Raw genomic sequence first — 27,550 nt, forward strand, 5'->3', positions numbered from 1 at the left:
ACCATGGAGTTGGATTCATGCTTGAACAGCCATTGGGGGACAGACCAAGGTTCAACTTCGACAAGCTTGTACGCGTACGCAACGCCGGGGTATCACAGAGAGCAGGCACAACGGACTTCTCGGACTGCCCCATGAGGAAGCGGAGATCTTCCCCGCGTTGCTGCTCCGGTGCCTTATCGGATACACGTTGCTTTCCGAGGGCACGGCGAGGTCCAAGGGAGGGGTCCATGGGAGCAGCGGATGAGATCCTGAGATTAAGCCGCGGTGGTTTCCGCCAGTGAGTGTTGTACATAGACGCTCACGCCGGTTCGCCACAGGATCAGGAGACCTCTCCGGGAGCCCCCATGTCTTCCTCATCCACATCTGATACTGACCCTGCTGTCGCTGTACTCGATGCTGTTCTCAGGAGGACGCAAGACAAGGCTTGGGTCTCCTTCGCTCCGGATGAGTTAGCTGCGGTGTTTTCCGCGTTCAGCCCGCAGCGTCCGGTGGCCGTCCATACCAAGGGCTACCTCGTCCTCTCCGCGTTCTGCCAACGATGCCGTTCCGAGGCTCCCACTCCAGAAGAAGGGACGCAGGTGATATGTCGCACGTTTGATGCTCCCACCGCATCACGAATAGCGGACACCGAAGAGCCCGAGGCACTCGCCGGTCTAACTTTTCTGTCTGCACTCTTCGACGTCGACCACCTCTCTGCGTCTGCAATCTTCACGCGAGATGGCACGCTGGAGGCCGTCATGGACGCGCTCGACCTCTTCTCCAAGTCGAGAGCCGTCGATCTCGCCGTCGCACACCTGTTGGGACGCGCCGCGGCGCACAAGGCGTGCCGAGCGCTGCTCGGAGCGGACCACCGGAACTGGCTGGAGTGGAAGTCGCGTCAGGCGGACGACGCGGAGCTGCGTGCCGCTGCGGCCGTCGCGCTCGTCAAGCTCGGGAAGGGGGCGAACGCGGACGCGGCGGAGGTGGGGGGCGCTGCGGAGAAAGCCGCCATGGAGGACGACGAGCTCGCCGCGCTCATGAAAAGGCTTGTCGTCGACGCGCGCGAGACGTCTCCGCTCGGGGACGCGGTCGAGGGCTTGGCGTATATGAGCACGAGCCCAGCGGTCAAGGAGGCTTTGTCGGCGGACGAGGCGTTTCTTAGGCGGCTGTTCACGCTCGTCCCTAAGCGCAAGGGCGCGGGTGCCGAGCTCGTTGGGGAGTCTGCGGCGTCTCCGTTGTACGGTGTTGTGGTGATCGTTGCGAATCTATGTGTCTACCGTCCGCGTCTGTCTGCGGAGGAGGCTCAGATCGCTAAGCTCCGGCGGATGGCTAAGACCTCGCAGGGTTCTAACCAATCTCAGGACCAACAGGAGGAGAACGACCCCCTCGATGATGACGACCATGTCCAAGAGCGCGGGCGTAGGCTGTTAAAGGCGGGTGTCATGGAGGCTTTGACCTCTGCCGTACGTGCGACGGATAGCCGTGCCGTACGCTCAGTTGTTGGAAAGGCCATCCTCAGCCTAGTGGAGGACAAGGAGAGCCGAGGGAAGGTCCTCCAAGCCGGCGGCGCGAAGGCACTCCAAACGATCATCCATTCAATCCTCCCCCCTTCCACTTCTTCAAACTCAAATAAAATTGCGCAGATGGAGAAAGACGACTTTGACGCGATACAGGCGTTGGCGAAGCTCGCTATCACCGCCGCCCCCGTCCAAGTTTTCGGCCCCAACGAAGGCGCGATCTACGACGCGATCCGCCCTTTCGCACTCATGGTGACCGACCCGAACGCGTCCCTCCTGCAGCGCTTCGAGGGGATGATGGCGCTCACCAACCTCTCCTCCCAATCCGCCGAAGCGGCGACTCGCATCGCCCGCGCCGACGGGCTCACGAACAAAGTGGAGCTCCTCATGCTCGAGGACCACACGCTCGTCCGCCGGGCCGCCACGGAGCTCGTGTGCAACCTCGTCGCGGGCTCCGAGGAGGTGTTCAACAAGTGGGGCGGGGACCGCGACAAGGCTGCGCAGGGGAAGCTCCAGGTGCTCGTCGCGCTGTGCGACGTGGACGACGTCCCCACACGGCTCGCCGCGTCGGGCGCGCTGGCGACCCTCACGGCGTCCCCGGACGCGTGCGAGGGCTTGGCCGCGCTCGAGCGCGAGCGACATCGCGTTCTGCCGATCCTGGGGCAGCTTATCGACCCGAGCGTCGTCGCGCGTCCTGCGGCGGACGAGGGCGTCGAAGAGGACGAGGACGAGCCAGACGCTCTGGAGACTGTCCCGGGGCTGGTCCATCGCGGGATCGTCTGCGTGCGCAATCTGTTTGTAGGCGTCCAGAGGAGGAGCAAGGCGGAACAGATGGAGCTGGCGTGGGAGGCGGACCGGGTGGGCGTCGTGCGCGCACTTGTCGGAGCAGTGAAGGGCTGCGGGCAGAATCCGAGTTCACCGATCCTGCGGCCTGCGGCGGAGGCGTTGAAGTGGGTGCTGGAACATGGGATTGAAATTGCTGTATGAGCTACTTGCATATTGGACTGAGCTGTATCTAAGCTTGTAGCCGTAGTGTATCTTTGTACGAGTAGCTGTATGTACCGGATGTAATCTCGTTACTTCGATGTCATAGCCGTCTTGCGGGGATGGATCAAAGCGCCCGCGGCGCGCGCAGTCCCGACCGAGCCTGAGCGCGGTTGCAGCATCGCACTCACTTTGTACCAATCAGCTCACTTCCGCCTCGATCCGCCTACACTCTCGCCCTTTCTCGCCTCCAAACTGCATCTCTAACCGCACTTTTAGCTTCTACTATACCGAAGACGGCATAACATCCATACACGTACCCCAATCGCAGCGGTGGCCTCATTGCAGCGTCTACTATCGCCTGCCTCACATACATCTGCCCTGATCTCTATCCTGCATAATGGTGTGCACTCTGTATCAACAACATGCCTGAGTGTTGGGTTAACCGCGATGTCTAGGCACCCTCCAAGAAGGCGGGCAAGAAGGGCGTAGCTGCCGCGCCGAAGAAGGGCGGGGCGAGCAAGGTCGCTAAGGTATGTCGTTGCGCACATCAGCTCTGGGTGAACGCCGCGCTGAGGGATGATCCATCGCTTCTAGGCCGACTGGAAGGAGGGCTTCAAGAAGAAGCAGGTCGGCGTGTCCGATATGACCCTCCTCACCACCATCACGAACGAGAGCATCAACGAGAATCTCGAGAAACGGTGGAAGAACGGCGAGATCTATACCTACATCGGCTCGGTGCTCATCTCTGTCAATCCCTTCCGAGGTGCGTCACATTTGCTCCGTGATTCTATGTTCACGTCGGTGACTGTCCGCCGCACATGCGGAGAGTAGATCTGGGCATCTACACGGACGAGGTGCTCCAGAAGTACAAGGGCAAGAATAGGCTGGAGGTTCCACCGCACGTGTTCGCGATTGCAGAGAGCGCGTACTATAACATGAATGCGTACCACGAGAACCAGTGCGTGATTATCTCCGGAGAATCTGGTGCGGGCAAGACCGAGGCAGCGAAGCGAATCATGCAGTATATCGCTGCTGTGTCCGGAGGGCAGGACAGCAGCATCCAGGAGATCAAGGACATGGTGCTCGCCACCAATCCGCTACTGGAGAGCTTCGGATGCGCAAAGACGTTGAGGAATAACAACTCCAGTCGACATGTGCGTAGTGCGGGTAGTGGCAAGAATCTCCGTGCTTACACACCTGTAGGGAAAGTACTTGGAGATCATGTTCAACGACCACGGAGAGCCGATTGGTGCTCAGATCACCAATTACCTTCTAGAGAAAGGTCGTGTGGTGGGTCAAGTGGAGAACGAGCGGAATTTCCACATATTCTACCAATTCACGAAGGCAGCCTCGGATGCGCAGCGAGGTAGGCCTTTTGCCAGAATCTGCAAGTCGGTATTGATTCGGTTTCACAGAGGCATATGGGCTACAGGGTCCGGAGGCGTACGCGTACACAAGTCTGAGCAACTGTCTCGACGTCCCTGGTATCGATGACACACAAGACTTTGCTGAGACGATTGTAAGGACGTCTGCTGCCACTCCTTATCCGCGCAGATTCTGACTCACCACAGAAAGCGATGCAAGTCATCGGTCTGAGCGACTATGAGCAGAGCGAGATCTTCCGAATGCTCGCCGTGATCCTCTGGCTCGGAAATGTCCAGTACAGCGAGAAGGACGACGGCAATGCTGACGTCGCAGACACTAGCGTGACGGACTTCGTTGCGTACCTGCTTGAGGTGGATGCCGCCCTGGTGCAGAAGGCGATGACTAGCCGAACTATGGAGACCCAACGCGGCGGTCGTCGTGGTTCTGTGTATGATGTGCCTTTGAACCCCGCCCAGGCTAGTTCAGGTCGTGACGCCTTGGCAAAGGCTATCTACAACAACTTGTTCGAATGGATCGTGTCGAAGATTAACGTCTCGATGAAGGCTCGCCAAGCTACTGCCCAGTTGATTGGCATTCTTGTACGCCACATCTTTATTCACATGCTTAGGCGTCACATTGACTCTTGGCACAGGATATCTTCGGTTTCGAGATCTTCGAGGTTAGCTTGGCAGTCATGCATTTTGCGTTGATGTCTCATACACCGTGGCTCCACATAGGACAACTCATTCGAGCAGCTCTGCATCAACTACGTTAACGAGAAGCTCCAGCAGATCTTCATCGAGCTCACCCTCAAGACCGAGCAGGAGGAGTACGTCCGCGAGCAGATCAAGTGGACGCCCATCAAGTACTTCAACAACAAGATCGTTTGCGACCTCATCGAGGAGCGGCGTCCACCCGGTATCTTTGCTGCGCTCAATGATGCTTGCGCGACTGCCCACGCCGACCCCACCGCTGCCGACAACTCCTTCATCCAGCGTACAGCGGCGCTTGCGAGTAACCCGCACTTCGAGGCCCGTGGTGCGCAGTTCTTGGTCAAGCACTATGCCGGTGATGTGATGTACAACGTGGCTGGTATGACGGATAAGAACAAGGATCTGCTCGTGAAGGATCTGCTGGACCTCATTGGCACTAGCGGAAACCAGTTCTTGCAAGGTCTCTTCCCGGACCGTCCGGACCCCAACAGCAAGAAGCGGCCTCCGACTGCCAGCGACAGGATCAAGGTCTGTGATGTATACGATATGTTCCATGACATCCTGCAAACATGATCCTATAGGCCTCTGCGGGAGCTTTGGTCGACAACCTCATGCGCGCGCAACCCTCGTATATCCGTACCATCAAGCCGAACCAGAACCGGAGTTCTACCGAATACGACACCAAGGCTGTCCTGCATCAGGTCAAGTATCTCGGTCTCCAAGAGAACATCCGCGTTCGTCGTGCGGGTTTCGCGTATCGGAACACATTCGAGAAGATGGTAGAGCGCTTCTACTTGCTCTCTCCGGCAACCTCGTACGCGGGCGACTACATCTGGCAAGGCGACTCAAAGTCAGGCTGCGAGCGGATCCTCACTGACACGGGTATCGCGCGCGAGGAGTGGCAGATGGGTGTATCGAAGGCGTTCATTAAGAACCCCGAGACGGTACGTCTCTAGAGGAGGAACTCCTCAGTATGACAAGATTGACGAGTCGTTCGGCTTTGCAGCTCTTCGCCCTCGAGACGATGCGTGATCGCTACTGGCACAATATGGCCGGTCGTATTCAACGTGCTTGGCGCAACTACATGCGCTACAAGCACGAGTGTGCCCGCCGCATCCAGCGCTTCTGGAAAAACAACAAGGAGAGCATCGAGTACGCTAAGATCCGCGACTATGGACACCAGATCCTTGCTGGCCGAAAGGAGCGTAGGCGATTCAGTTTGCTGGGGTACCGTCGCTTCATGGGAGATTACCTGGACCTCAATGGGAAGAGCGCGTTGGGCGAAGAGCTCATTGAGGCCTGCGGGTTGGGAAGTGAGCGTGCATTCCCCAGCGTCTTGCTCATCGGCTGATGAGAGGTACTGTGTGCAGGAGATCAGGTAACATTCAGTAGCCGTGGGCAGATTCTCGTCTCGAAACTTGGTCGCTCGAGTAAACCTAGCCCTCGGTTCCTCATCTTGGTACGCTTCCATCCCCGATGCAGCGCATGACTTTCAATGGGGTGACCTCGCATCCGCAGACCGATAAAGCGTTCTATATTGCTGTAACGACAGCGAAGGATGGTCAGACTGTCACCACACTAGAACGGAAGATCAACCTCGTAACGATAAAGAGCGTCTCAATGTCCATCCTGAGGGATGATTGGCTTGTACGTATATCTCACGCCGGGGTATCGTGATTGACTGACAAGTCACAGGTTCTCAACCTGGGACCCACGGAAGAGGGCGACCCAATCCTCAGCTGTGTCTTCAAGACGGAGTTAGTCACGCACATGCTTCGCTTGACACAGGGTAGCATCAGTGTCCTCATCGGTCCGACGTAAGTGGTTCCTGTGTAGGTCTGCCATTCGGCCGCTTCACATTCATTCAGCATCGAATACAACAAGAAGAAAGAGAAGAAGGCGCAAATCAAGTTCGTTAAGGACGAGACCGTTCCCAGGAATGACACCTACAAGAGTCATACAGTACATGTACCTTCCGGCGAGCCGCCCTCAAGCCTGTCACGGCCGATGCCAAAGAAGAAAGAGGGCGTCGTTCGGCCAATCACCCAAGGCAAGCTCTTGCGGAAAGGCGGACCATCGGCTGTGAGTAGACATTTCTTACAACATAGCCTGTCTATGCTCATCCTCTTAGCAGAAACCTGCAGCTTCTCGCCCGAAGCCCGCATCGCAGCCGTTGCCCGGAAAGTCTACTGCTGCGCCAACACCCAAGCCACCGGCCGCCACTTCAACAGCTTCGTCGGCAGCACCTCGCGCCCCTCCGCCACCACCAGCTCGAGCTGCGGCACCTCCTCCACCGCCACCTGAACCTGATGTTGAGCTTTACAAGGCGAAGTATGCATTTGAGGGCCAGGAGGGCGAGATGACGCTGAAGAAGGATGACATCGTCGAGCTGGTCGAGAAAGATGACAACGGCTGGTGGCTCGTCAAGAAGGATGGTGCCGAGGGCTGGGCACCGCACAACTATCTCGAGCTGGTCCCTCCCAAGCCAAAGGCCGTGGCGCCTCCGCCGCCGCCTCCACCTCCACCAGCGGCCAAGCGTCCGACTCCATCCGCCCCTGCAGCGCCTGCAGCTTCAGCAGCTCCGAAGATAGGACTGAAATCCGTATCTGCCGACCCTTCAGCGAAGCCTGTCGCAGTCTTCCCGGGGATAGGGCCCGCCAATGGATCTGCTGCGCCCTGGAAACGCACCGCCTCCACTGCCACCGCCGAGTCGTCGAACGGCAGCACTCCCGCGTCGTCAAGACCGGCGAGTTCAGCCGCAGCAAAGCCACCTCTCGCAACGAAGCCCAAGCCCCCTCCGCCAGTAGCTGCCAAGCCCTCCATTGGGGCTCCTCCGCCGAAGGTCGGCGCCAAGCCTCCTGTGCCCGCTGCGCCCCGTCCCGGAGGGGCTGCACCGAAGCCCAAGGTCGGAGGCGTCGGAAAGCCGGCGGCGGTCGGAGGCCAGATGGATCTTGCTGCTGCAGTGAGTGCTTCGGTCTCCTGTCCTTCGTCAGTCATACTGAATACCCTCGTCATAGCTCGCCAAGCGAGCACAGCGTATAGCAGATGAGGAGTAACCGGACTTCTGCACCTGTCGAATAAGATAGAGATCGTCTATACCACGCGGCTGATTGTGCGAAGGCGAGCAGGCTTCATGACATTCATGGTGCTGTACATATATGTAAGGAATAAGGCAGGCCGGTACCTATGCGATAAGTGTGTATGCTCGAGAATGAAATGTATCATGTAGAGGACATGACGTTGCTGCTAGACAATGGTGCGTGCGTGCGTGATTCTGATTGTACTGCTGTATGCGAGGGTAACGAACGAGCGGGATCATGCGGTTGGGCGAGAATGGGTATGTGTTCGTGATCCAGATCCGAAACGATTGGTGGTCAGTGAGGTATCGGTTGATGTAGGACGTGGAACATAGGCGACAAACAGTTCTACAGTGGACCTAGTGATAGCGAGTTGCATGCGGCAGTCATGAACAAAGCGTTCCGAGAGCAATGGAAGCCCGAGGGGCAAATCTATGACGGCGACAGAGACTCTCATGTTCAAGCAGACGGCGTGATCGTAATCGGCGGTAATGGAGGAGGGGTATCAGGCTCAATCAGCGAAGCTTCCACTTCATCTTCGCTCTCCAGTCCCACGTCGCTTTCTGGCACTGCTACCCTCGAAGGTGTCAGCGGACGAGAACCTGCGAAGCTCGAGTCGGCGTCGGCGCCCAACGTCGAACGCGTTTCGGTGAGGTCATCATCCCCTCGCCATGACCGCACCTCTTCCGCCGTGAGCACCTTCGCTGTGCCCTTGCCTGTCCCGACGAAGTCTTCCGGCTTCGACTCGAGAGCGCGACGGCCGGACTCCAGAAGGGTGTCAAGGATGGATCGCACGCGACGGTACGCCTCGTCTGCCTTGCCTTCCAGCAGCCCATTCTCGTCTTCTTCGTCCTCCTCATCGTCGTCGTCGTCTTCCTCTTCAGCCAGGTCTTCTGGGGACAACGACGACTTGACGGCGCGGTAGGCGGGCGGAGGAAGTATGAGTCGCGACTCGCGCAGCTTTCGCCGAAGCTCGCGGATTTCTCTGGCTTGTTTGTTCTTCGTCGCCTCCAATGTCGAATTGATGGCCATCAGGGAGCGGTTCGTAATCTCGAGATCTGCGATCTGGGTAGCACGAATGGAGCATCAGAGTGAAGATCGGAGCCACACATAAAGACAGAGAACAATGCACTATGGGGACAGAAACCAAGCATCTTGACTGTACGCGCAGCAAAACATACCTTTCGATTGGACTTCGCTGCTGCCTTGAGCTTCCGCTCTTCGTCCTCGCTATCAGCGTCGTGATGAGGCGCGTCATCGTCAGAGAATTCCATCTCGCTCGCCGATGGTTCGCGGCTCATGGGCTCGGAGCGGATGGCAAGACCGTCTATGCTCCCCCGCGGCTGTGAGGACTTGCTGCCTTGTCGTGCATGCCCGTTGCCATTGACATTCGAGTGCAGAGTGGGGGCCGTACTCCGGCTGCCTTTCGAGTCCTGGGTCCCATATGACACCGATGACCGAGAGGCCGAGGATCGAGAGGAAAATGATACCGTCGAGATGGGCGGCGACTGTGGTGGTAGGGGGATAGCGGCAGGGTCGACCTTCGCCCCGCTCCTCGTTGAGGCGCCATAGTCTATCACCGTGTCATCGTTCGCCACAAACGCCTGGAACGCCTTGGGAAGTGCCTGAAACGACTGATGCTTCGTCTCGCGCGCACTCCCGAACCGCATCTGTCCTGCCAATGGAGATGGAGATGCCGAGGACGGGCTCCCACCTCCCGAACCGCTTGACATCAGCGGCGGGGAGAGATTCAGGTTCGAGATGGACGGGACGCGGGCAGGACGGTTCCCCAGCAAAGGTGATGAGGGCAGCGACGGCGGACTGTGTACGCCCGGGTCCGCCACCTTGGATAGCTTCGCCTTGACGCGGACGCTCACATTGGACGGCGGGGCGGTAGGTGTGTTCTCATCGGCTTGCCAGGATAGTGAGAGGTCTGAGCGAGCCGGAGACGAACCTACGCTGGCCTCTCTCTGTGCGGAGACGAGAAGATGGGATGACGACGCGCTCCCTCTCCGTGGACGAACATATGAATGAGATGTGGACGGCGTCGCCGCCGTGAACGCTCGTTGTCGTGATTCCGGTAACGGCGATGTCGAGTTACTCCCGTTCGGACGTGCTGTCAAGCGAGATTTGACAACTGCACTGGCAGCTGGGGAGACGGTGGGGGTACGGGAATTTGGTGGTTTGAATGGGGACGGGGCACGAGGGACAGGACTATTCCGGGTAGGGGCGGCCGATACGACACTTGCAGCCTTACGTGGCTGAATCGTCGCACTACTGTTCACCTTCGCCTTGGGCCTGATAAGCGGGGGAGAGAGGGACGTCGACGGGGACTTGAATGGGGAAGCCGGACGAGGTCGATCGAAGTCGACCCGCGCGGTGACCTGGAAAGTGACCTGAGTATGACCTACGGTTGCTCAGTGTCTCGACAAAGAGCTAACCTTCGGTTTCATCTGGCCTTCCATGAGGCCAGGGGGTTGAAGCGAGTCAAGAGAAGAGTGGGAGGTGGGAGATAGCGACGGAGGGTGGAGGAGGTTGAGGTCGGAAGCTGGGCGGGCTCCAGGCGGTCACATCCGCCAATTAAGCGAGTTGCCTCTTTGGGAAAAGCGACTATACGCGTCCATTGACCGACGTTTACCCGCGTTTATTGCTGCTACCTCGGCTTAGAGCTACACGTATATCCGCCTTCGTATGCCCTCTCATCGCTGTGCGACCACCCCCTTCTTCACTAGCACATCCTCTACAACCTTCTCTACCAATTTGCGCAAGGGTCCGCCACCGCCTCCCAGCGCGGCATGCACGCTCTTCTCAACAAACTTGCCGACCATGTCCACCTCGATGTTCACCTTGGCCCCAATCGGCTTCTTGCTGAGCGTGATCTTTTCCTGCGTGTGCTTGATGAGCATGACACCGAATGCGCGCCGCGCGTCGTCCACTACTGTGAGCGTCAGCGACGTCCCGTCGATGGCGACGTAACCCTTGGGTATGAGGTACGGCAGCAGGGATGGGCGTTCCGGGGTCGGCTCGGGCAGCTGGAACAGCAGGCGCAGCGAGTCGCCGTCCGGTTGCCTGCCAATCAGCGTAGCGGTGGTATCTACGTGAGCCTGTTGGAAGTCAGCGAATGCGCATGGAGTGCCTAAGAAAGAGAACCTGAAAGAGGACGCACCTGGACGAAGTGTCCCCCAAACCGGACGTGCGCGCCCATCGCCCTTTCCAGATTCACTTGGTCGTTGACCTTGCGCTCGCCTGTACATGCACGCACATGGCCCGCTCAGCCACATTCCAAAGGATGACATCCATAGACGACGGGGACGCACCGAGGTCGGTCCTATCCAGAGTCTCGTTCGCGAGCCAGACCTTGAACCACCCGCCGCGCTCCTCCTTGTCAAACTCGACGACCGTCAGGCACGCGCCGTTGACCGCAATCGAGTCTCCGACATGGCAGTCGCCCAGGATGGGCGCGGAGTCCCCGATGGTGAGCGTGCACCCGCCCGCGTCATGCACGATCTCCGTTACGGTGCCTAGGTGCTCAATCTATGCATGCGCGAGTACGGGAGTCAGAAGGATAATGACGATATGTGCTGTACGGCATACCAGACCTGTGAACATCTTGATGTCTAAATCGCAATCTGTGAGAGATCTGTGAGCCGGGGCCCCCTGGAACGCAGAAGAGATGGCTGCGCGAGAACAAGATGACTGAGCCAGAGCAGTCGCGGCCGGACGCGCCGTGGCATCCCGCGCGCCCGTCGCGACGCGCGCGCCATTCGTCCCCTTGCTCCTCACCCCTATCATCTGTCATGTCGCAAACACCAAAAACGCCCCCGAAGCCTGCCCCAAAGCAGCCAGAATTCAAGTTTCGTACGAAGCCTGTTGCTGAGAGGTCAATATGGGAGTCGTGGGCTGGTGCGTCGTACTCTGTCTACCATGGCTTGTAAGAAGTCTCAAGATGTGCTTGGCCAGTGCTGCCCGCCAAAACGCGTCTGCGCATCTCCCTCGCCATCACGACCGTTGCTGCTATCGGCATATGGGCCTCCGACAAACTAGAGGAAGCCATCCCTGCGCCCAAGGATGCGGCCAAAACACCACAGTCGCCCTCCCCAAATGCTGCTTAATCACACACCTCTCCATCCCTCATGTTGATGTCCACAAAATGATTGTGAGGTAGCTTGAGCTAGAAATACAGCAATGCGCTGATAGTACAATGTGCATGTTTTCCCCGAATCCCTCCTAGGTCCATTATCCCGTCTTTATCACTCGATGCCGCCATAAACGTCCTCAGGCATCAACGTAGGCGAATGCACGTCGGCGAAAGGGTCTTCTTCCTTGACCGCTCCCGCGCGTCCAGGCTGAGTTGACTTCCGCCTAGGAGACGTCCTTCCGGCATCCGCCTTCTGCGGAGTCGAGTGCGCCCTTGCATCCTTCTTCACGCTGTCCACGCGTCCTAGCCCGAGTCCAGTTCCGACCCCAGCGATGCCAGCGCTCGAGGCAGGGTGTTGATGTTGTCTGGAGACCGACATGCGCCTAGCCAACCTCTGCTCCTGCTGGTCGCCAACTCCTCTCTCCAGGGCCTTTGTCTGCGCCTCCCTCCTCGACGCACTCCGTCCTAGCGCACTCTGAGGCGGCATCGGACTTGACACTGGTGCCTGGGTGTGGGATGTCTGGCCCTGAGCAGCATGCTGAACAATCGGAACCGAAGGTAGAGACGAAGGGAACGACGCAAAAGACGGGTACCGGGCGAGCTCCGGGTCCCTGGCGAGGCGCAGCTCCCACTCGGCCTTCTCCCAGTCGGGCACGAGCTCCTCGTCGCTGACCTTCTTGCGCTTGCGCCAGACGATGTCGCGCACGAAGCGCCACCAGTGGTCGAAGAACACGGACAAGAGGAGGATGGCGGCGACCACGCTGAAGGCAATGACGGCGACGCCGATGATCTTCCATTCGCTCGTGCCCGAGGACGCGGTGGAATTGTTGGGCGGCACCGGGGCTGAGGTTATGTTTGGGGATGCTGAGGGTGCGTGCGAAGTAATTGGCGATCCGCTGAGGGAAGACGGGGCGGTGGGGGTGAGAGGGGAAGGCGTCCCTATGATGGAGGAAGTGCCTGTTGAGGTAGTGGTAGAATCTGAGGTCTTTGTCTTCTTCTTGTCGTCTGCTGCATCTGAAGATGTGGGGAATGCCAGAGTAGGGACGAAGGGCAAAGTTATGGATGCCGAAGGGTGTTCACGAGTGTCGCCTCCAAACCCGTTCAGTAAGCCCAAACCGTCTAGGGCGCGTCCTTCTCCTGCCAAGTTCTGATCTAAATGCTGGAACGCTTGGCTTCCGGGGCCAAGAGTCAGAGACGCGTGAGCCAAACCAGAGAGACAGACTAGAGTATAGAGCCGCATAGTAATGAACGTCGCCAAGATCCAAGATACCAGTTGAGATGAGAGAACGGATGGTACCAGATAAGTCCAGGCGGAACCCGCTGCACAGATTTCGATCCAATTGTCCTATCGCCTTTAGCCTTAGAGCCTCAAGATTGACTTGTGAACTCTTGTGGTCGACAGCAGCCAGCCAGGGCCTGGCGAACGAGGGAGGTGATGTTGCAGTTCAATGTGAACCTCCGCGGCGCCGGGGACGCGGACATAATGCGGGCACGTGCTTGTCGTCATCTTGTGAGCGCAGATCTCGATCTGTTTTCCGTCTTTCCCCTCCTCGCTCTCATGGACGTCGGCGAGGGCTCCTCCCAGTCCAACCATGCCCTCAGTAACCGTGAGGAGACCATACAATTAGGCCACACGGTGCTGCTCAAGATCCCAAGCGGAGACATTCGGACTGTAAAGCTTGAGGGGAATGCGTACGGAACGGACCTGTGGCTGCTCGTGTCTTGCTCGTCTGACTATCAGCGGACAGGACAATATATCTTGGGAAATTCGGGTCTTTCCCTACCAGCGAGCTTGTCGGCCAGCCGTTCGGTCTAACATATGAGATTGTCGACAAGAAACTGAAGGTGCTGCCTCCCCGCCCGATGCAGGAAGTAGGTACGAACTTCTGCCTAGTTTTGCGTGCCCCCCTTGACAGGCGTGAGCAGAGGACACGGAGGCGACGAACGAGCTGATTCATGACGGACAATCCGTTCAGCCCTTGACACTTGAGGAGATCGAGAGCCTAAAAAAGTCTGGGCTGCACGCATCAGTGAGCTGAGCACCTTTTGCAACCCAGCGCGTCCTGACCGGGAGCCCGTCGTAGGAAATCATCAAAAAGCAAATAGAGCAGCATGCGAACTATTCTCTCAAGACGGAGTATAGCAAGGAGAAGTACAAAAAGCGCAAGGAGATGAAGTGCGTCCCGTTCATTGCTGCACACTGCGTCCGGCACGCTCACTGCCCTATTCATCTAGATACTCCAAGTCTTTCTCGGTCATCGAGCCAACAATGTTCAATGTATGTGAGTACTGGTTCCACAAGGACCAAAACAGGCTCCGGGATATTCGGCCGGATGCCCTCGCACAAATACTCAACCTGGCTAACGTCCGACCTGGGGGGCGGTATCTCGTGGTGGACGATGCGTCAGGGGTGGTAGTATCTGCGGTCTTGGACCGGCTTGGGGGTAAGCACCGCTCGCCATCTCTACCACGACTCGCGCGCGAACGGCTTCCCATCCAGGACAAGGACGCTTGCTTACGATATGCGACGTCGACTCCCCTCCTGCGTACCCCGTCATGACGCAAATGAACTTTCGCAAGGAAGTCACGAGCATCATGTCCTCTCTCAACTGGGCTACGGCCGACGAGGATTATACTCCCAGTATGTAGACGTTTCCCCGTGTACCTGCGACACATTCCTGATCGCCAGATAGTCCTCGCGTCCACGGAGCCGCCCTCCGGAAAGTACAAGTCCGACGGCCAGCGCACAAGGCTAAATAAGAGGAAGGTTGCCTCCGACCTTCTCATGCAGACGCGGGAAGAGCTCTTCGCTGGAGAGTTCGACGGGTAAGATCGCCTGCCTGTTGGATTGTGCCGCATGCCGATTGCATGGATAGATTAATCGTAGCGACCGAGTACGATCCGTACTCGATATTGGAGAAGCTGTTCCCCTACCTGGGTGGCTCAGCATCTATTGTCGTCCACAGCCCTTACGTTCAGGTATGCCCGTATCTTGCCCTCTCAGTATAGTCCTGTTGAGTGACGTCCCCGCAGGTCGTAACAAACCTTCAAAACCAACTCCGAGACATCCCCGGATACCTTGGGCCAGCGGTAACGGAAGGATTCCTGCGCAAATACCAGGTCCTACCTGGGCGCACACATCCGATGATGAACGCGTCGGGGTCGGGCGGGTTCATCCTGCACGTCATCAAAATGTACGTTCCTCTCCCTCGAATGAATGCGTGTGAATACAGACCAACGATTGCGGCAGTTACGATGACGAGTCGGCGGTCTCCGTCATGCAGCACCGGCACCGAAAGAAGGCGAAGCTGGGCAGCGAGGACGTGTCCGCGAGGGCTACCCCGACCGGGGGAGCAAAAGAAGAGGAGGCGCAGTCGGCGGGGGCGTCGAGCGCGACGCTGACGTCGATCGTAGATACGGATGCTGGTGAGGTTGACAAGCGGACATCGTAGGAGTGTCGTGGGAGATGCATTGAAATTGTATGAATATTGATCTTCAGGCCGAGCGAAGGCGAGCGTGTCATCCCAAAATCAGTTCTTTAGCGCAGCGCTGAGATTGAGCCGACGCGGCGGGTCTATGCCAAAGGCTAACCATCTCATTTTTGTTTGTAATTCAGTGCAATCCTCCATGTATTCCATCCCAAACAAGATACACCATGATAAGTGCAGCGAGAGACCATGTCGCAAGCGAAACTACACTGTAAGTCTACGAAATCTGAACGCTGCGCCCACACCTGACCGCCGGAGCAGGCGACTTGACGGTCTGTCGGGCGGCAACGCGATCTGAAGAGCAAATTTTGGCAGGTCGCGGACGCCAGGACGCGCTGCCTCTTCTAGCATTCGAAGGCAGGGAAGGACTCAGAAACCTCAGTCTTCAATGGGACGCTTGTCGCTGTTGCTGTAGTGCGTCGACTGGTACTGAGACATTCAGTCAGCGAGCCGACGAGGAATGTGTGGCGATGCTGAACGTACGTCGAAGTCGGCGTCGTGCTGTGTGTCCTTGGTCGTATCAATTCGGATGGCGATGCTCGTGTCCGTTTTCTGTTCTCGAGATACATACGCGTGAGTGCACGTTGAGAGACTGAGAACCGCAGCCCACGGGTATATGGCTCGAGGATGACTTACACTGAAGTTGGTGGGAATCCCATGGCCGGTTGGGTGTATGTTCTGGAGCGACAGCGAATTGTCATGGGTCTTCGAAGAGGCCTCTCGGATCCCCTTGCGTGCGTTTAGGGTTGCCATGAGGGAGTTCGAATAGACTGCATACATGTCGATATACCATGAGTGAGCAACAAGCAAGCGATAGAAGCGCGACATACGACGGCCCATGAGAAAGAAGAAACAGATGTAAACGAAGGTATTCGGCAGAGCAAGGATCGTAATGAGCGATATGCATGCACAAATACTACAGAAGTCGGTCAGTTTATACGAATGCGCCGTCAGTAATATGTATATCACGCGCCTAGTCAACAAGCCGGTATTGACTGAGAACACCATCTGCGATGTAGACAGTCAAAGCGGGAGCTATTTGTGAGGAGTGCATTACTTACGAGCCTGTTGATAATATGGTTGGACCTGCAGGTGATTTTTGGTTAGATATGATATATCGCAGACGACAGGATGTTCAAGGCACTTCGAGAAGCCAGTCTTCGAGGTTTGGAGGATCGTGCACAGAATGGCTGCAATGCATACATCTCCTGCGGCGGCGAAGGCATTGATGCTCACGGAAAGGTCCTGTGCGACGTTAGCATTTGGAGCGAGTGTGAGTGGGTGAGGCGTTTGGCGTACCTTCAATTTGGTGAGGTCAATGAACGTCTTGAAGGCCAGCCTGCACAAGATCGTCAGCGCACGTCAGAATGAGGTTTATCAAACGCCTACGCTTTGATGGAGTATGCTGAACCAAACGACATGATTGAGCATATTCGGCAGCGCACAATGGGAGCCTGACTGACTGACCCATGATGATACCTATGCGTGCGCACGCCGATCAGTCGATGGTCATTCAAAGTGATGTGGCCAGACTACGCACCAAATTCTGTACCGATCAACATAACCTTGATGTACATGTAAGCACTCATTCGTTTGCATTGAAAGCATTCAGACGCACCACCGGGACTACCAACCACATCTTCTTCCCACTCACTAGCAAAAAGATATTACTAAGATGCAGCAAAACCTGTACAACGTTCTCACGTCTGTAGATCCGCATTGCAAAGAAGCTTTGGTTCGGTCAGAAATATGAATCGCTATAACAGGGCTCTGGTTATACCTCTGAACAAACAATGCAGTGAATGCCTGAGACAGGGATGTTAGCTCCGAAGATAAGCAAGATCAACGAGAGACTTACATTGAAGTACACCTCAATGATGATAGTACTACACAGGAAGGCAGCATCAATTGCTCAATATTGTTTCTATAACAGACACTGACGTACGGCGCAAGCCGACCGAGAGCCGTCGGATCTCCATATGTCGTTACAAAGTACCAATATACTTTGGGATGGCGTTCAATGAATGGTTACGGATCGAATCAGGACATGACTGACCGGTGTGCGATATTAGTCCCTATCCAAGACGTGATGTTAATCGCTCGATGACACACGGAGAAAGTCATTGCTTACTTGGTGTACTGTATCTGTCACCCACACTGCGAACACCTGAAGAGGATTGAGGCAGTGCACTGATATGACTAGGAAGACGACTCACCAGTAACTTCAAGTACAGTGGATCGTGGGGATAGCGGGTGAAATAGTAGAAGACTTGGGAGACCGAAACTGCGAAGAGCTGCCATGAAGATGGGGCATTCAGTGGGACAATATACTCACCTCCATAGAAACTGATCGAGGCCATCCCCAATCCTTCGGTTCAACGCTCAGACGCCATGTACGAGATGGTTGACTTACACTGCGCAGATGATCACTCCTATGAGGAGCGGTCCCATTCTGCAGGAGGTTACACGTCACATCAAATACGTAATACAGATGGGTCAAGACTCACGTTCCATCGAGAGGCGCCATGACGGACTACAGTACGGCGTTCAGAGAATGCTCAAAGTCAGGAATTGAAGGATGACAGAGGTTGGCCGCCCAATGCGGGGTCCAATTTGACTTCGGTCGATCTTGTATTATACTCAGACTGCCTGGTCGCGCCGCGACACCCCAGTTGATTCTCTTTCGCGTGCATGAATTGTTGACGCAAGGTGCGGGCCATCGAGTGCTAACAATTACGGTTCAAAAAAGCAACCGGGAAGATGGTGAATACTGTACCTGGCGCTCGTACGCGAAGGCCGCCATCGCGGGCGTGTGAAACGCTTCGCGACGAGCGGAGAGGAGCCGCCATGGATTCAAGAATATTTGATTCAGGGTGGTGACGGCTGATAACGGTTGGGGGGTTGAAGTTTCAATCATCACGCCAAATCGGACTGCTCGGTTAGTGTAGCAGGAAAGCGGAGATGTCGTGTTGGAGACTAGGAGAATGGTAGGATCTGTGTGGCTCTCAACACGGGACTAGTTTCGAGCGGAAATGGACGGGAGTCTCCATGAGACAGAATTGTAGCACATACGTCGAAGCAGGGTAGCCTTCGAAAGGACTTCGAGGGCGACAATCTTGAATGGTTTCATACTCTCGGAACTGCAAGGAAGCACAGGAGAATCCAAGAGCTCCCCGAGCTCGGGTGTAGACGTGTTATCTTGTTGTTGACCTTGGTAACATAGCGTTCCCTGGGCAACCAAGACTAACAGAGGCTCAGTATTCTCCCAGTTTGCGTGCTGAGATCTGAGACTTGGAATCAGATTGTTCAGTGCTAGACGATATTTGCCGCCTGCCGGGAGAGTCAGTCAAGGTCGCCGTGAGAGGAAGAAGAGCCGGCTCATCAATCGCTGCACACACTCGCTTCGTGATCTCGATTGCAGATGCAGTGCTTCTTCCGCTTCCTGGCAAAGTAAGCAAACGCTTCCAGAGTTCTTAGGGCCAGTTCGGATACCGGGTTCTGAGCCGGAACCCAGGTTCCACCGGATTCCCAGTCAAAGTCTCTGCCCGGGCGCTACTGTGACTGATGGGTGACTAGTTTAGTGACAGCTGTAGGTGACCAGCAGTCACGGACGCACTAAGGCGCGAGTTGTTCACTTGCTTTTGGCCTCTATATATGGCTATACAGCACTTGAACGTATATAAATGTACCCTGCTACAAGGAAAAGAGGACCGTGTCCTGATTCGACTGAGTATGTATTGGAGACAGGTGCTTTCCATTGTATGGCTGGGCTGAACCTGTTATTTGACTTGGTGAAAAGGTACCAAAGGTGTTATCTGTGCATATCCCTCAAATTATGCCTTCAAAGAGACGACATCAACATCATAAAGCTCATACGCCCCCGATAACCCACTTCTAAAGCTGACGAGAGATAGAGAACTCAAGCGCCGAGACTACCCGATATAGTAGGGTGACAGGAGACGCCCGTACTGGCGGCATGGAAGATGCAGTGCAGAATACGGCGGAACCTGGATTCTGGCTCAGAACCTGGTATCCGAACTGACCCTTATGTACTGACTTGCCCTCTTACGTCTCTCCCTCACTCGGTGGCCGGACTTCCTGAGGGCGGTGATTACCTATATGATGAACATGTCGGAAATCCCGGATACCACTCCGCTTTGCCCCTAGAAGGCCCTACACTGGGAATTGTACTACCCCTAGACTCCTCCTCTTGCGGCACAAAGCTGTCCAGAAAGGCAGCGTACCTTTCTGCGTGTTCGCCATGCTACTCACGCAATCATCGTGACGCGGCGACTCGCCCGAGATTAGTGAGCGTCATTTCTTGATTCGAATCGTAATAATTCACTGAACGCCATCCCAGAGAATATTGGTGCTTTGCAACAACATCAGCCGAAGTCATCGAGGAGGGCAGGAATGTCGAAAGGCAGTAGAGAGTCCCATACATATGTGCCGAGCCCGATCAGTCAGACGCTTTGAGGCCAGGAGACACGGCGTCTATCAATGGGCGTGGCCTTTCTCTTCTTCTAACTTGCGTTGAAAGTAAGCGTCTTCCTACGTCACATTTGAACGACCAACGCTGCCTAAGATCCAGGAATGGCTTTCGGCTTTCAAAAATTTACGGTAGGGCATCAACCGTCTCGTCCTGTGGAAGGAATCGCAGATCACATAGCGGACTCGACAACAGTAAGTGACGCGGCGGGACCGCCTTGCCAGTGCCCAGTTCGGAGAGTCGGTGTCGCCGTCTAGAACAAACGTTTAAAGGTACAGGCGACGAGAAGACCAAACCGCGCATTTTGGTTTCCCGACCTGCTCTCCGTCTCAGGCCGAGCGGCCAGATGCGGAGAGCAGGAAGGTACTTATCCCGAGGACCACGAAAAGGTATGCGCCAGGACCGGAGTCCCTCCCTCGGGAAAAGAAACCACGCACCTTGGATGGGCCAGAGGCCGATAATCACGTACCTTGCGTCCGAAACCGCCACCACCGAAAAGAAATCACCTACCTTCAGGCGGAAACCGCCACGATCAGGAAGAAACCACGTACCTTGTAGCCGAGTCCCACCACCGAAAGAAACCACGCACGTCGATTGGGCCGACACCAAAAAAAACCACGTACCTGGAGGTCCGAAATTGAGAGCAGTCCGTGCTCGCCTCTGGGTTATATGCTCGCTGACGTTGCTAAACGGCCCATGTCAGCCCACGGTCAGCCTCCTTATGACGCCTTCCAGTACACCGGCAGGTCAGCACTCCGAAAGGCTGATGACGTCCTTGTGTCTTTCCAGACCAACGATTGACTACCTAAGCCTGAACTCATGAGACGTCATCGTGCGTTGGTAGAACAAAGGATGACTGGCTGCGAGAGAGGCTGACAGGCTCCAGGTTGCAGCATAGCTACGAACTGCGTGCCATATGCGACGTGCTGCTCGAGGCTGACCACCGAGTACTGACAAGCGAAGGGCGCGTGACATTCCTGCACCACCGGAGTACGTGGTCAAGAGGAAGCGAAATGGCGCGTCGTGCGCTGTTGCTCTCTAAGTAAACGTGCCCGCGTTTGTGCCACGGCCGCGAAGTGAGGATATGTCGCATGAGAGCTCAGCCACGGTGGTGGAGGCAAGTATGGCGCAGGGACAGTGGTAGTGTATCATCCCATCGCGTACGGCTAAGCCAAGCCAGACCAGACCCGGACAGATCCCACAATGTCCACCAAGGAGGGCCATCGCCGCCCTGCATGCAATCACCCCTGGGGTGTTGGGACGCAGCAGCAAGAAGAATTCGTGGACAGGTACTACAGCGCAATATAGAGGGGTGTCAACATCAATCAATACACGAGTCCTCCGTCGCTCAAGTCAAGTCGATGACGTCCCCCAGCACCTTCGACGTATCCTTCTTCTTCCGCTTCGTCGGTGGCGGCCGCTCGGAGCCCTCTCCTGCCTCCTTGTCCAGACGCTTCTTTGTCGTATTCGAGGTAGTCTTCGCTATGGTCTTGGACGGACCGGCAGCCGTGTTGCCTTGTGATGCAAGTGGGGCGTCCGCACCTAACTGTGTCGCAAGCATCACATAGTCCGGACCGAGTATTGCTTGTAGCTCTCGAGCGTCGGTACTGATTGCATCGAGCAACTTCCGGCCCTGGCTCTGGTTCTCTTTCCACTGCATCGGTTTGATGAACTTCGGCAGCTTCTCGACCTACAGGGTATCCGTGTCGAATCTCAGCCGCCTGAAATGAAGTAACATCCTGGATTGTGCATACCACCAACCCTTGAGGCCGTGCATTGTCCGCTTGCCAGGTTGCGATGTGCAGCGCGTGCACCTTGAAAAACTTCTCGATGTGCTTCCTGTTGGGTGCTCCAAGATGCGGGAACGTGTGGCGCGACTCGGCTGACTCTGCGAGCCAACGACGGACGTTTGGGCAGTAATCGCATGCACACGTCCAGTCGTCTAAGCTGCGAAGGGGCGCGAGAGTGCTATCGGATGGCTGCGGTCCCATCACCTGTCCGACCCAGTCAAGGAGCAGCGTTCGTAGTGGCGCGGCGATCGGATCAGCAGTAACCCGAAGCTTGTGCTTTTTGAGCAGAGGATGAAGCTTCTTCAGGAGCGGGATGACTGTGGACCGCAAGAACTCCGCGGTCAGCTCCCCAGATTTGCTGAACAGCCGCTGCAGGACCTCGAAGCATGCATCTGGAACTCCCACTTCCACGCAGTACTTGAGAGCATCGTGTGCTGCGTCAACTCGATGTTTGTCGATGTTGGGATGGCCCCACCCAGTAGGCCGGAAGTCGACGATCGTCGCATACTTGGTCACAAGGCGCGACATGACCGTCTTCATTGGCCCCCTATCGAGGTCAATAGCCTTGCCTTTGGCATGTAGTCCATCGAGGAGGCTCTTGAGGGTGTGAGGTGATATCGGCAAGGTCTCGAGTTTGGGGAGAAGCCTTGTCCAGGGTAGTCAGTGACTGAGCAGTCAAGATAATCCATCATCCTCACTGAGTTTCTGCCAAGCCCGATTGGCCAATCGCTTCTAGGGCTCCGCAAATAGAGATAAGGTCGCTCGCAGTGATTTCATGGGGGAGGGCGGCAATCACGTCGAGGTATGATGAGACCACCCATTTAGCGAAGGGAACCACATCGGGGAAGGGCTTGCTCGCAGGATAAGCACGAGCGGCCTCTCCGATGCAAGACAGAACTGGAATCCCTGTTTCGATGCCGTACTGCCGGTCCTCAGCCTGCATCAGGCGACTAAGGACCTTGAGGAGAAGATCATCCCAACCACAGTGGAGACATATTTCTACGAAAGAGGTCGCCAGCTCTGTCGACGATCGACGCTCGTAGAAATCATAGTCGGGGTAGAAATCAATTTTGGCCACGGCGACGACCATGAGGTCTCGCGTCATGCGTGTCCGAGCATCCGAAGATATGTTCGGCTGGCTATTGATAATATGGACAAGGGCAGGTATCGCGGAAGGTCTGCAGCGCGACTTCAATTGAGGAACGACGCTGAAAGAGAGAAGATCAGTACCTGCATGAGACCTACGAGTCAAGTAAAACGGTGATACCTATTTTCCAAGAATTCGGCGTCGTAATGTTCGAGGACGAGACTGACTAACAGGCCATAGTCGTCTCCGCTCGATACGGTCAAGTTCGTGAGCCGGTGCGTTCGTCGATCCGCAATCCATCTCTTGATAGGTTCTGCGACTTTCTTCGCCAGTTTGCCGGTGGTCCAGGACTCAAACTGCGACAGGAACTCCAGGACATCCACATCGGATATGGTACCTTCTAGAACATCATTCATCCTAAAAAGCGGCGACGTCAGATGAGTGTAGACGATCAATATATGTACGGGAATGGTCTCTGACAATGACTCGACGGCTTCAAATCCGAACGTCTCGACAGCGGTGTAGATACTCTCCTCCACCGAGGACATCGCCAGGCTGAGATACGGAAGACATTTGTCCATTGTCTTCTTCCACAGTGCAAGGTCCTTCCATCTACAAGCGGCAGCAGTCGCGACGGAGGACACGGCTTGCTCATGGTCAGCATTCTCGTCATCCGCATCCACGCGGCTGAGGATATACTGCACTAGCTGGTTCTCCTCCAGGGTAGGAGACGTCGTCGTCGAGGATTCGAGCTCCTCGCACGCGTGCCAAAAGGCGTCCTCGCCATATACAATGTCGTAATGCGTCCAGGACGGCCAGATGACCACAACGGTCCGGAGATAGACTGCGCAAAGTCAGTCTATGGCATGACAGACTCGATAGGTACGCATGTGCTCACTTCGATCGATCGTCGCGCCTTCCTGGAGGACAAAAGTCAGGGCGGTTTTACAGAAGCGACATGACACACTCACGTTCCCGGTGTAACCTCCATGATCGTCTTGCTCGTCATACTCCCCGGAGGTGATCTCGCGGGCGAATTTCTCGGGGATAACTTCCTTGTTCACATCGTACTCAAAGACACGTCTAATGAGGCTCCCGCTCAAGTCAACGAGGTTCTCCAGCTCCACCGAGGTTTCCTCCACTTCAATCATCGATATCTCGTCGCTAAACGACATCGCGTCCCCATATCCATGTTCAGTACAGATCAGGTTAGCGAACCCCAGGTGAAAGCCAAGGGGACGCGCGACAGCCTCCAGAGTCGAAACCAACTGAGCGTCCGCGCCCTTCAGCGCGCTTCCGCTGAGGTTCGCCTGGGAATACTTGTGGCTAAGCAGATACATTATCTTGCTGGGACCACCGTCGCCGTCCCTCCATGACGTGAGGACATCGCGAAGGCGCGAGGCGGCACCAGACTGAGATGGCAGAGCTGGTCGTAATGACTTTGTGGTATGAATGAGGTTGAAGGAGAGGGCAAGCCGGTACCCGCTCGTGATAGGCTTCACCTCGTGCTGAACATCCGTATACCATGCGAGCACAGTCGTGTCAGTGTGACTGTTGACGCTGCAGTTTATCACTTCTGAGGTGTCACCATGGGTAACATGTACGGTGCCGCCACTGAACCTTGAAGGCAGCACGATCACGATCGTAGCGAACATGCCGTCCGCCTTCTCGGTACTGAGCTCGGTCAGATGGGCACATCGGGAACGGGAGGTCCACTTACTCGACATGAGGCTTGAAACTGGACTCTCATATCAGCTTTTCCCGATGGATGGATCAGATTTGGATGTTACGTACTGTGAGCCTTTCTCATATAGCAGGAGCTTGTATAAATCGCAACGAGGTTGACTGGCATCGTAGTTTACTCCCAGCGTCTCACAGACGGTTCGGACGACCCGATCCATGAAGGGAGCCCAAGCTCTGTTCTCGAACTCGACCTGGGCAAGTCATATGGTCAGTGCTCAAAACAGACTGCGAAAGACCTCATTAGCCCAGTGACATACTTGCTTGCCGTCAATCTCCCACGTATCCCGTACTGACTTGTCTACAACTGTCTTGGTAGCCTTGCCAAAGGGGGCTTGCTGAGCGCGAGCCTTGATCGCCTCCGCATCTCGCACATTCAAAGGCAGTCCAATAGATCCGATGCCAGTGATCTTGAGACAAGGGTTGGGTGCTTCCGGGTAAGCACGGTGGAACGAAGACGAGCCGGAGAATGTAAGGTCGCTCTTGAAGATGTTCTCCAAGCGATTCTGTTATAAGTCAATGAGGGTAGCTCAACAACATCACCTCTCAAGCCAATACCTACACGTATGACACGAGTTTGTTCCGTCAGCTCGACGTCCGAGTCTGAGCTACGGTCAGTGATGTATTGTGCGCGAGGGGCTTTCCCTAGAAATTCGTGTCAGTCCGTGGCACAGTCCTACACTTCTGTATAGTCACCTCCAGTGCTCTTCCTGGCCGTTTGCTATGTTGAGGGTGATATCAGTCTTGCAGCAATCCCCCACGCAAACTCCAGAAGCTACCGCCTTCGCGCCCCACTCGCCGCGTCGTGATTGAGTATCTCAGCCACGAACATACCTTGGTTCGGATCATCGCTGCACACTTCTGCGCGTTTCAAGAGGTAAGTTAGAGTGTGATGTGAGTTAGATATGGAGGACTAATGATAGGTTGGGAGCCGTCGGTGGGCGACCATGACAGTCGTAGGACGAGACGCGTTCTGGCTACAGGCGCGCAGCTACTGCATGGAGGCGCTGTATCACATGACCGTCGCGTCTTGAGCGTCCAAAATTCTATGAGGTCAGCGCCTGAGGCCGCACAGAGCTTCGAGACGTTTTCTCCTCCTTATCCGCCATGGCTACGGATTTCTCCTTCGTTCTGCCCTCTTCCATTCCACAGGACCTTCAGCTCATCCAAGATATCCTTGGTGACATACCTAGGCCACCCACCCCTCAGAAGACCAAACAGGCGCCTCTTGAGCAAGTCTACTCCGACCATGAGCATGGGACCGACAGCGACACAGATAGCGAAAAGGAGGTGGAGGCGGACATCCTTGCTGAATTAGAGGGAAACGAAAGGTGTGTTCACGGATGTGTTTCATTTGATGGGGTCTAACCAAATTTAGCCCGCCTTCAGAGTCCACAAGCGACTCCAGCGATTCTGACTCAGACTCCGAAGAAGCTGTAACGCAGAAAGCGAAACAAATCAGGCCTGTTGAGGACGACGACGAAGATGGAGAGCCTACAGTGGTCTCTGAGGCGCAAGTGCGGACGAAGAACGAGATGGCAGAGCTCGATGTCGTAATCCCTGACATTACGGAGGTTGGCCCGGACGAGCAACTGGAGAAGGTCGGCGAGGTCATGAGCATCGTCAATAGTGTGGTCATTGTCAAAGGTCTCCCCTCGGCGATCGCGAATCGAGGTTCGGAACGAGCTTTGGACTCCGACACACTCTTGGTCTTCGAGGATCGGAAGGTCCTGGGATACGTGCGTACTAATTCCTGTTGTCACGATGCTGAAGCCAACTCTTCGGTAGATCTTTGAGACGTTCGGGCCAACTAGTGAACCACTATATCAGATACGGTTCAACTCCAAGTATCCCCTCGACGCCGAGAAGGTCCAGGTTGGCCGAGCTGTGTTCCACGTTCCCGCAAAGAGCAACTACGTTTTCGTTCAGCAGCTGAGATACCTGAAAGGAAGTGACGCAAGCAACGTTCACGATGAGGAGCCTGGAGAGGATGAGCTTGAGTTCTCAGATGATGAGGCGGAGGCTGCCTATAAACGGGCACGGGCTGAAAAGTGCGTCCATGACTTTCTTGTGGTTTTTTTACGTTCACAACTCAAGCATCATGTAGGCGAGAACAACAACGCGGACGCTCTGGTTCCGTGGCCTTATCACGACATACGACACCTGCCCCGTCAAGGATGCGAGACCAGGACATGTCAGAGGACCCATATGGAGGGACATCATCCACATATGACCATTCTCCAACCCTGTCGTACAACGACATGGACTACGGTGCCGGACCCTCGCGACCGGCCCCTATCCCGTACGACGACCCCTATTCAGATTCATACGGCCTACCACCACCAGAACCTACTAGGGAGGCTGACAAGGTGTCGAACGCACCAGGCTCTCCCCCTGGTTCACCACGAGGGCCGGGACGCGGGCGGGGGAGGGGCAGTTTCCAACGACGCGAAGATGGAGGGAGGGGTCGCGGTCGCGGTCGCGATCGGCATCACAACGACCGTGGTCGTGGCAGGGGACGAGGCCGCGGTCGTGGCGGAGACCAACGGCAGGGACCTGGAGGCTGGTCCGGTAGGCAGGGACCTTCCTCCGAATTCGAACCTCAACAGCCTCGGTCTCTGTCCCCAGCCTCGCTCGCTATTGCCCGAGCTACCGGTCAGTTTTCTGACGGTTCAGCTGGCGCTCCACAACATGATCCTATAGGGGGTATGGGCGGCGGCTGGAGCCACCCTCAGTATCCTATGCAGCAGATGCAACAGCCGTTCGACTACTCATTTGGCGGGTACCAGTATCCTCCCGTACAGCCCCACATCAACCCTCGCTTTGCTGCCAACTTCGGGATGGTGGGCATGGGCATGGGTTACGGGGCATATGGTGGCCAGTCCGCACCTTACAGTCAAGACGCGTCAGGGTATAGCGTCGGCAATGGCTCGGGCGGATGGAGTGGGGAAGAGCAGTGGGGACCTGCCTCGCAGGGCCCTCCGCATCACGAAGGCGGAAACCAAATTGCTTGACATTCTACGCTATCGCATACAGATTTGTTGTCTTTCAGCATATGTGTCTACTATTTGTCTCGTACGCATTCACTGTCTTGACGTTCAACCGTACGGCCTCAAGCGCTTGGCGTTGAGTATTCAATGGCGATGGCCTCTTAACAATCCGGATTTGGGACGTACGCTT

The 27,550-nt window shown here is 56.0% G+C and overlaps 10 protein-coding genes across 10 annotated transcripts; 5 read left to right on the forward strand and 5 right to left on the reverse strand.

Moving 5' to 3' along the window:
- Positions 1–344: 344 nt before the first annotated feature.
- DICSQDRAFT_96531 (uncharacterized protein) lies at positions 345–2,597 on the forward strand (the record flags this gene model as incomplete). Its single annotated transcript, XM_007360608.1, has 1 exon — positions 345–2,597. One exon carries the CDS (start codon positions 345–347, stop codon positions 2,481–2,483), a length of 2,139 nt encoding a protein of 712 aa, XP_007360670.1. The 3' UTR covers positions 2,484–2,597.
- A 199-nt stretch (positions 2,598–2,796) lies between these two features.
- Positions 2,797–7,783, forward strand: DICSQDRAFT_96532 (uncharacterized protein). The gene is made up of 17 exons (XM_007360609.1): positions 2,797–2,883; positions 2,939–3,013; positions 3,078–3,246; positions 3,315–3,637; positions 3,687–3,849; positions 3,899–4,002; positions 4,055–4,447; positions 4,501–4,527; positions 4,586–5,089; positions 5,143–5,505; positions 5,568–5,874; positions 5,932–6,020; positions 6,080–6,208; positions 6,257–6,378; positions 6,430–6,643; positions 6,696–7,523; positions 7,579–7,783. The coding sequence occupies exons 1-17, from the start codon at positions 2,881–2,883 to the stop codon at positions 7,615–7,617; spliced, it is 3,852 nt and encodes a 1,283-aa protein (XP_007360671.1). The 5' UTR covers positions 2,797–2,880; the 3' UTR covers positions 7,618–7,783.
- A 33-nt stretch (positions 7,784–7,816) lies between these two features.
- Positions 7,817–10,103, reverse strand: DICSQDRAFT_176918 (uncharacterized protein; the record flags this gene model as incomplete). The annotated part of the gene is made up of 3 exons (XM_007360610.1): positions 7,817–8,703; positions 8,820–10,022; positions 10,080–10,103. The coding sequence occupies 3 exons, from the start codon at positions 10,101–10,103 to the stop codon at positions 8,098–8,100; spliced, it is 1,833 nt and encodes a 610-aa protein (XP_007360672.1). The 3' UTR covers positions 7,817–8,097.
- Positions 10,104–10,229: 126 nt separating this feature from the next.
- On the reverse strand, positions 10,230–11,247 carry DICSQDRAFT_151577 (Lumazine-binding protein; the record flags this gene model as incomplete). Its single annotated transcript, XM_007360611.1, has 4 exons — positions 10,230–10,742; positions 10,805–10,884; positions 10,956–11,172; positions 11,233–11,247. 4 exons carry the CDS (start codon positions 11,245–11,247, stop codon positions 10,338–10,340), a joined length of 717 nt encoding a protein of 238 aa, XP_007360673.1. The 3' UTR covers positions 10,230–10,337.
- A 188-nt stretch (positions 11,248–11,435) lies between these two features.
- DICSQDRAFT_45697 (uncharacterized protein) lies at positions 11,436–11,750 on the forward strand (the record flags this gene model as incomplete). Its single annotated transcript, XM_007359718.1, has 2 exons — positions 11,436–11,541; positions 11,599–11,750. 2 exons carry the CDS (start codon positions 11,436–11,438, stop codon positions 11,748–11,750), a joined length of 258 nt encoding a protein of 85 aa, XP_007359780.1.
- A 138-nt stretch (positions 11,751–11,888) lies between these two features.
- Positions 11,889–13,016, reverse strand: DICSQDRAFT_165092 (uncharacterized protein; the record flags this gene model as incomplete). The annotated part of the gene is made up of 1 exon (XM_007360612.1): positions 11,889–13,016. The coding sequence occupies one exon, from the start codon at positions 13,014–13,016 to the stop codon at positions 11,889–11,891; it is 1,128 nt and encodes a 375-aa protein (XP_007360674.1).
- A 318-nt stretch (positions 13,017–13,334) lies between these two features.
- On the forward strand, positions 13,335–15,421 carry DICSQDRAFT_151578 (Gcd10p-domain-containing protein; the record flags this gene model as incomplete). The annotated part of the gene is made up of 10 exons (XM_007360613.1): positions 13,335–13,468; positions 13,525–13,652; positions 13,703–13,806; positions 13,861–13,952; positions 14,012–14,220; positions 14,277–14,417; positions 14,470–14,602; positions 14,653–14,755; positions 14,810–14,970; positions 15,027–15,421. The coding sequence occupies 10 exons, from the start codon at positions 13,335–13,337 to the stop codon at positions 15,226–15,228; spliced, it is 1,407 nt and encodes a 468-aa protein (XP_007360675.1). The 3' UTR covers positions 15,229–15,421.
- A 221-nt stretch (positions 15,422–15,642) lies between these two features.
- Positions 15,643–17,821, reverse strand: DICSQDRAFT_158751 (uncharacterized protein; the record flags this gene model as incomplete). Its single annotated transcript, XM_007360614.1, has 22 exons — positions 17,772–17,821; positions 17,678–17,716; positions 17,600–17,610; positions 17,481–17,548; positions 17,396–17,431; positions 17,321–17,339; positions 17,210–17,267; positions 17,123–17,150; positions 17,045–17,070; positions 16,969–16,994; positions 16,883–16,917; positions 16,805–16,829; positions 16,732–16,743; positions 16,654–16,669; positions 16,564–16,603; positions 16,409–16,509; positions 16,326–16,350; positions 16,238–16,272; positions 16,095–16,180; positions 15,901–16,034; positions 15,748–15,816; positions 15,643–15,693 (listed from the first exon to the last, which is right to left on the reverse strand). The coding sequence occupies exons 1-22, from the start codon at positions 17,789–17,791 to the stop codon at positions 15,643–15,645; spliced, it is 960 nt and encodes a 319-aa protein (XP_007360676.1). The 5' UTR covers positions 17,792–17,821.
- A 3,280-nt stretch (positions 17,822–21,101) lies between these two features.
- DICSQDRAFT_158752 (uncharacterized protein) lies at positions 21,102–25,219 on the reverse strand (the record flags this gene model as incomplete). Its single annotated transcript, XM_007360615.1, has 11 exons — positions 21,102–21,443; positions 21,508–22,189; positions 22,242–22,751; positions 22,811–23,047; positions 23,111–23,474; positions 23,529–23,550; positions 23,602–24,304; positions 24,351–24,368; positions 24,425–24,564; positions 24,631–24,876; positions 25,205–25,219. 11 exons carry the CDS (start codon positions 25,217–25,219, stop codon positions 21,102–21,104), a joined length of 3,279 nt encoding a protein of 1,092 aa, XP_007360677.1.
- Positions 25,220–25,477: 258 nt separating this feature from the next.
- Positions 25,478–27,527, forward strand: DICSQDRAFT_96545 (NAF1-domain-containing protein; the record flags this gene model as incomplete). The annotated part of the gene is made up of 4 exons (XM_007360616.1): positions 25,478–25,701; positions 25,749–26,109; positions 26,159–26,421; positions 26,478–27,527. 4 exons carry the CDS (start codon positions 25,478–25,480, stop codon positions 27,382–27,384), a joined length of 1,755 nt encoding a protein of 584 aa, XP_007360678.1. The 3' UTR covers positions 27,385–27,527.
- Positions 27,528–27,550: the final 23 nt, after the last annotated feature.

Source organism: Dichomitus squalens, assembly GCF_000275845.1.
Source record: "Dichomitus squalens LYAD-421 SS1 unplaced genomic scaffold DICSQscaffold_1, whole genome shotgun sequence".
Classification (NCBI taxonomy): Eukaryota; Fungi; Basidiomycota; class Agaricomycetes; order Polyporales; family Polyporaceae; genus Dichomitus; species Dichomitus squalens.